Below are 7107 nucleotides of genomic sequence, written 5' to 3'. Positions count from 1 at the left end.
TTTGAAAACACAAACAAAGCTTTGCACGGACCCCGACTCTTAACCCGGTTTTAATGAGCGCAACCTTGGAAGTGCCTTTGTAACGCCTCTGTTTGGCAGTCCGGCCCCCCTCAGAGCCGGGGCATGCCGGGGAGGGTGTAAAAGGACTGTGGCTCGTTCCAGTTAGGCCTTAGACCTACAGGAGCGCACACACAAGACACACAAGTGTTGTTCCTCCCTAACCTGTTTGCCTTTTAAAGAATCCTGCCAAAATGTTGTCGCGGTAAGTGTAACACTGTATGGTTACTATAAGGGCTATGTGGTGAGCTGTGTGGGGAGACAGGTTTTTTATTTTTTTTTACTCTCATGGTGTCCCATCTCCCACCTGAGAAGATAGTAGTTGTATTGTGACTGTTTAATACTAGTTATTTTGAAACAATGTAAGATACTGTATGTGGTCTTCCCTGATTAAACAATTTCTTAATTAATATATTTATGACAGTGATAGAATTGCTGTGTATTTGTGGCCTGCACTACTTGAAATCCTATGAAAGATCTTTTTTGATATATTCCATTCCAAAAATCAAGTGTTCATGTCACTAAATATTCTGTAAGTGTAATACACTGCCAAAGTATTTTTTTTCTCACATGTATGGAAAAATGTAATTGCCTAAATGAAGAGTAACATCTTTGAATGAAGAGAATGTAAACTTCCATTTGAGTAAAGTTGTTTAATAAGATTTCAGACCACCATGCCACCATCACAGTCTATCGTACAGTGTGCTAAATAAGAGGCTTGTAAGCTGTATGGCAACAGATATGGTGGATATAACAAGTGATGGTGCAATGTGATATTACCTCAATGGTAATGTTTTCCAAAGTGGCAAAAATAGCTCACAAGAGTATAATGACTGAATAGTTCAAAAAAATACATATAATGGCCTTATGCTAAACATTTAAAATTAATTGATTGACCACATTGCAAATATGTTTATTATTTCATATATCTACAGATACTGTGGTGACATCTCTTTTGTATGTTTTCCTACACAGGACACTTGTTGTTTCCTTGCTTTTTGCTGTAGCTGGTGTTGTTTTATCTGCACCAGTGAAAGGTAAGGAAATATTGTGTATAGTGAACTTGCTTGAGCGCTGATAACACTGTGTGGATAATCCCCACGCTCTCCTTTGAGCGGCCACTTTTTCGAGATGTTACCCTGTGCTCGTTTGCTAGCCTGATGCACAACAATCTCTTGCTTTCAATCACCAGCTCTCGTCACTGCCTCCCCTGCAACGAGCTTGTAATCAGAGCCCAGGTCTCTCTGAAAGACACAAAATAGTTTGGTTCCCTTGTGCATTCCATAGGAGGACCTTTCAGGCAGCATCTCACCAAACATGGCTAACATGTCCTCTCTCTTTCTCTTTTTCTCTCTCTCTCTCTCTCACCCTCTCTCTCTCTCTCCCCCCCCCATGATATTGTCATATAGATGGACAAGACTCAGATGGTAAGGGCAGTTTTGATGAACATATCATTCCTCTTCGTTTTATTACATGCCACCATGCTAATTAAAAAAATCTGCTTACTACTTATGTTGCATGTTCTCTTCACAGAACCAGGCAGTGAGACCGCATCAAGCTCAGAGACCACCGGTGTGTAAAATAGAATCTAAAGTCTAATCATCTGTGTGTCCATGTATAGCCATGTCTCCAGGTCAGGCTGACAACTTCATATTCACTGTACTCTGTGTACATATGATATATCACCAAGGAATTTGCATTTCCCACAATATTTTCTATAGTAGTTTATATTACAGCATCTCTTTGTGTTGTACATGTTACAATGTCTATTTCCACAGATTTCATATACTTATACTTTCTATCTAACTAACTATCTATCCAAACAGAGGATACATCAGAGTCCACCTCAAAAGGTAGTCAAATCTCATGCTGACATCTTATTATGAATTGCCCAGTGTTAAAGTCCTATAGGCCTAAAGAAAGCTTCCTGTTGATCATATAGTGATATGTACTAATTGAGTGCTTTAGAGTCTGCCACCTCAAAGCTATTATCTTTTGGTCTATGAAACAGTTCTCACTGTTTTGTATGATTCGTTTGGACGAAATAATTACTATTCAGATGTTCCTAAACGGTTCCTAAATGACGTCTGATTTCTGTGTTTGTCCTTTCTAGATGAAGACGATGATACTGACACCACATCTGAGGGTAAACACATTGCTAAGCTAACACGTGGATGGGTGGTTGGGTAGCGGGTACTGCAGGTGGGAAGATGAAACACTGCAGGGTCAACCATTCAGAGGTCTGCCCCGGCCAAAGCAGAAACACTATATTTGTGAGAAATGGCAGGCTCAATTTTACCTCAATTACCAAGTCACTGGCAGCACACTTGCTAATAGAATCAACAATGCTGAGGGGTACTAAAAATGTACACATGGAACACGCAGCAATGTCCTCAGAACTAATGAAGTTGCAGAACCAGGCAGTGAGACCGCAGCAAAGCTCAGAGACCATCGGTGTGTAAAATAGAATCTAAAGTCTTATCATCTGTGTGTCCATGTATAGCCATGTCTCCAGGTCAGGCTGACAACTTCATATTCACTGTACTCTGTGTACATATGATATATCACTAAGGAATTTGCATTTCCCACAATATTTTCTATAGTAGTTTATATTACAGCATCTCTTTGTGTTGTACATGTAACAATGTCTATTTCCACATATTTCATATACTTACACTTTCTATCTAACTAACTATCTATCCAAACAGAGGATACATCAGAGTCCCTCTCAAAAGGTAGGCGAATCTCATGCTGACATCTTATTATGAATTGCCCAGTGTTTCAGTCCTATAGGCCTATGTGATGAGTATGGCTCATACTAAAAATGTACACATGCAACACGCAGCAATGTCCTCACAACTAATCAAGTTGCATGTTCTCTAACATCACTTCATGAGTAGATTAACATGACAAATGCTAATTTAGATGTAGGGGTCAATATCTAAGGAGGTAAGTGTGCAGTGCACAGTGAAATAATAATAACATGATACATTGCTTCCTCAGTAAAAAAACGTGATGGTCTGACCCCTAGAAGTCCAGCCCAAAAAGACTCAGGTTAGTCTCAGTCTTTTAAATGAAAGCCATGATAAATTCTGACCCAGTTGTGGTTTCAGTAGATGTGCTGATGGTGTCACACTTTTACAGGAATCACAGATGGGAAAGACTCAGCTGAGGACGTTACAGGTATGACACCTATTTGACTTGTTTAGCACATAGTTCCAGGAAGAAGGAAATGGTGATTTGAGCCCTGAACACACCTAAAACACATAAGTTCCTATGTGGTGTCACAAGAATGAGGAAAAGCTATCATGAGAAACACTTGATGAGAATGTGATGTTTCTCTTTTTTTGGTTTAGGTGCAGACTCAGCTGACACCACAAATCAGCCAGGTCAGTTGGTAATGAGTGTTTTCTCTGTGTGTGTGTGTGTGTGATCATGGATCTAAATATGAACCACAGCAATGAACAGTGTCTTGTTGTTGTAAATACACAAAAAACATTTCACAGTGACAGTTGACTTTTAAGAACTACTGACAAACTTTAGTGTCACATATTTGTTTGGCTCTTAAGTCATATATGTCGGTCTCTGATATACTCATCTGTCAGGCTTTGTAAACAACAAATATGTCATCTAATTTAATATCTCAGTCATGGCCTCAAATGTTGAGGAAAAAACAGTGGTATTAGCCTCTCCTGACACGAGAAGTTAGAAGTGCAACACAGGCCACCCTGAGAATACAAATAACTCATCTAACATCTACCTGTCTCAACACCACCAAAAAACTCAGCCACTGACCATAAAAATAAACACTTTGCAGGGACCTATTATTCCTTCGTTATCACTTTGCTGGGTACAGTCCTGCACAACCAACTGAATTGTATATATGGTCATGTTTCAGTTTTAAAATCTACAACATATCTCTTTTGCCTGTGTTATTCATGTGTGGGTGACATAGACAGTAAGCCCCTTTCACAGTAGGTTCACTCTTTAATATGTAGCACAACGAAAGGTTTACTTCAAAGTTCAAAATGTTTATCTCAACTGCCCAAAAGAAACAGAAAGCAATGTCGGATGAACAGAACTCATTCAACCTAACAAATAACTGAAATGTTTGTGTTGTCCCCAAAGACAAGAGCTCAGAAGAGGAGTCAGACGCTGGGGACAAAGACCAAAAGGCCAAAGACAAAGACGCTGAAATGAAGGGCGAAGACAAAAAAGCCCAAGACAAAGACGCCAAAGCCAAGAGCTCCGGCAGCCAGGAGGCAGGGGCCTCCACCAAAGAAGATGGAGACGAAGACGACATTAAGAGCAGCCAGGAGATGCACGACAGCGCCAGCCAAGACTCCGAGTACGCCACCAAGGAGGAGAGTGAGGAGGAGAAGAGCGCTGAGTCATCGGACGATAAAGAGAGCAAGAACGCCAGCAAGAAAGACAAAGCCAGCATGGAGGACAAATCAGAAGGTGTGTAGTCTTTGTACAGTAAAACTCCACTAAGCTCAAGTTTACCTCAAGTACCAAGTCACTGGCAGCACACTTGTTATTAGAGACCATCGGTGTGTAAAATAGAATCTAAAGTCTAATCATCTGTGTGTCCATGTATAGCCATGTCTCCAGGTCAGGCTGACAACTTCATATTCACTGTACTCTGTGTACATATGATATATCACCAAGGAATTTGCATTTCCCACAATATCTTCTATAGTAGTTTATATTACAGCATCTCTTTGTGTTGTACATGTTACAATGTCTATTTCCACAGATTTCATATACTTACACTTTCTATCTAACTAACTATCTATCCAAACAGAGGATGCAGACAAAGTTGACTAGAGGATACATCAGAGTCCATCTCAAAAGGTAGTCAAATCTTATGCTGACATCTTATTATGAATTGCCCAGTGTTTAAGTCCTATAGGCCTATGTGATGAGTATGGTTTTTGACTTTGAGCATAATTAAAACAAGTGAACAAGTATTTAAATAATTACATTTAAACTGAGTAAATTAAATATTTGGAGTATTACATTTGAGAACAACTGAGTATTACATTTAAACTGTGCGAGTGAATGATGAAGTTATTGTGGTGGTTCTGACATGTAATCACTTACTCTGACATGTTTGTCACCCCAGAGGAAAGCATGGAGAAGAGCACTGAGGCAGATTCCACAAGTAAGGACTGACTGGAAGTTTTAACACCTCCTGTAATTCAGCATGGCAACATCGTGGACATGATGTCTGTCAGGGTTTTTGGACTGCTATACCCTTCATGACCCTGTGGGGTCCTCAGTGTTCCTGTTTTGTCTTTCACATGTGTGTTGGCTTTATTGTTTCATTGAGTTCACCTGTGCCTTGTTTGTTACCCTTTATAAGCCACCTGATTTTCTGTGTGTTTGCAGAGTCTTGAAACTGACACCCTACGGTTAGGTTGAGTAAGTTGCGCTGAGAATCGCTGCCTTTGATGCTAACTGTGTGGAAACTTCTGCCTGACTCAAGTAAAGAAACCTTTTTTGATTGCACCCAAGCAAGTCGTCTGTCTCTGTCTCTGCATCTGAGTCATCACCCTCTCGTAGCACAGTGGTAGGCAATCCGCCTACTACGCTGGAGTCCCGACTGACCCTTATAGTGTCAACACCAAACTAGGTCCCAAAGAAATCTTACTGTTGATCATATAGTGATATGTAATAATTGATTGCTTTAGAGTCTGCCACCTCAAAGCTATGATCTTAATTACTACTATTACTACTACTATTAAATAAAAACTATTCAGATGTTCCTAAAAGCCGTTTAATAAGACGCAAGTCTTTGGAGCTCTCACATCGGACTAGTTAATGTGGTCCTTTTATTTTATTTAGTCGACTAATTTGAGTATTTGTCTTTCGGAAAAGTTTAATTTATATTTATTTAGTATTGTTATTGTTTTTACTGCCTTTGGTCTTATTTGGGTGAAATAAAACCCCATCTTTTCAACATCTTGAACCTCCTGAGTCCTCTTCTGAGACAACATCTTGCTCTAAGCGCAAAAGCTATCCGACCTTTAACATGGCCTAACATTGTTGAGACAGAGCTTGAGTTCCACACTCACTCACAGAGCTTCACCTAAGCCATATCTGATTATCCATTTGAAGGATTGTCTGTTAAATGCACTGAGTTTAAGGGGTGTTACCCTCTATTCAAATAGGCCTGGGAGACAAGGCGCTTTGATTTGACCTGGGGGAAGGGAGTGAGACCACTTGCCACACCTCACTCCTCTCTCAGGTCAACCCATCAAAGTATATTCACCCAGAAATGCTTACATACTAGTTAAATCCAAATAAAAGTAACAATTACAACTAGGTATAGGAAAGATTGAATTATTGGCTGTGGCATATCCTTATTAACTATAAATATCTTAATTCCGGTTCCTTCAGTTCCCCTTTCTAAGACTTTCTGTCTTGGACATAAGATCATAGTACATTTTTTTTCTTGAGTGAGTGGCTTGTTCAGTCTCATGAAAGTGGCAAAATACTCTCACGAGGAAAGGCGAAACAAACCCATATTTGGGACAAAATTCCTTCCCGATGTCATTTTAAAATGACCATCCTGTTCTCAGCCGTGAGATAATCCAGGTATAAACAGCAGTAATAAGTACATGAACATTGTAGCCAGCAGAGAAATGAAATTAAAATAGTGACAACAAAGAACAAACTTAAGGACTCAACTTAACTCTAAGATGAACTAAACAAAATAAAAATGTTATGATTAAACAATAGTCTTATACAGACAGAAGATAACAGATTATGGGAGATACATAACAGTGTTACAACATCTTAAAACATTTCCTTTCTGGTTACTGAGATGTACATGACTTCATGATAATGTGGGTTGACTGTGGATACAGTTAAGTGTGTGTCTGTGAGCGTGTGTGTGTGTGTGTGTGTTTGTGTTGATGCTTCAGTTCTTCGCCTCCTGTGGTCTTCTCTGTGTATTGTGCCTTGCTTTGTTTAAAGGCCAGTGCAGACTGTCTGTGTAAGGGTCCTTGAGAGGGGGTAGGAACGTGTGTTCATCATGTTGAC

At 39.7% G+C, this 7107-nt stretch overlaps 1 protein-coding gene across 3 annotated transcripts; it reads left to right on the top strand.

The window, feature by feature from the left end:
- LOC105892201 (dentin sialophosphoprotein-like) lies at nucleotides 1–5576 on the top strand. Of its 3 annotated transcripts, XR_006153004.1 has the most exons (14): nucleotides 16–262; nucleotides 1033–1094; nucleotides 1467–1484; nucleotides 1591–1629; nucleotides 1884–1910; nucleotides 2171–2203; nucleotides 2766–2792; nucleotides 3061–3111; nucleotides 3202–3240; nucleotides 3414–3446; nucleotides 4186–4518; nucleotides 4865–4914; nucleotides 5186–5224; nucleotides 5452–5576. XR_006153004.1 is itself a non-coding variant. In XM_031585667.2 (13 exons), exons 1-12 carry the CDS (start codon nucleotides 252–254, stop codon nucleotides 4885–4887), a joined length of 696 nt encoding a protein of 231 aa, XP_031441527.1. In that variant the 5' UTR covers nucleotides 23–251; the 3' UTR covers nucleotides 4888–4914; nucleotides 5186–5576. The 3 variants fall into 3 exon arrangements, 2 of the variants coding, with proteins under 2 accessions (XP_042566613.1, XP_031441527.1); XM_031585667.2 differs by having other exon boundaries at nucleotides 23–262; nucleotides 5186–5576; XM_042710679.1 differs by lacking the exon at nucleotides 1884–1910 and having other exon boundaries at nucleotides 1–262; nucleotides 5186–5576.
- The last annotated feature ends 1531 nt before the right edge of the window (nucleotides 5577–7107 follow it).

This window comes from Clupea harengus, chromosome 19, assembly GCF_900700415.2.
Source record: "Clupea harengus chromosome 19, Ch_v2.0.2, whole genome shotgun sequence".
In the NCBI taxonomy this organism is placed as follows: Eukaryota; Metazoa; Chordata; class Actinopteri; order Clupeiformes; family Clupeidae; genus Clupea; species Clupea harengus.
Note: the sequence above shows the minus strand (reverse complement) of the source record. Positions and strands in the feature narration are given on the sequence as shown.

Bases quoted from the DNA above. Each gene is read 5' to 3' on its own strand.
- LOC105892201 (XM_031585667.2), top strand. The intron at 3,112-3,201 runs GTTAGTCTCAGT...ACACTTTTACAG, and splicing joins TCCAGCCCAAAAAGACTCAG to GAATCACAGATGGGAAAGAC. The intron at 4,519-4,864 runs GTGTGTAGTCTT...CTATCCAAACAG, and splicing joins CATGGAGGACAAATCAGAAG to AGGATGCAGACAAAGTTGAC.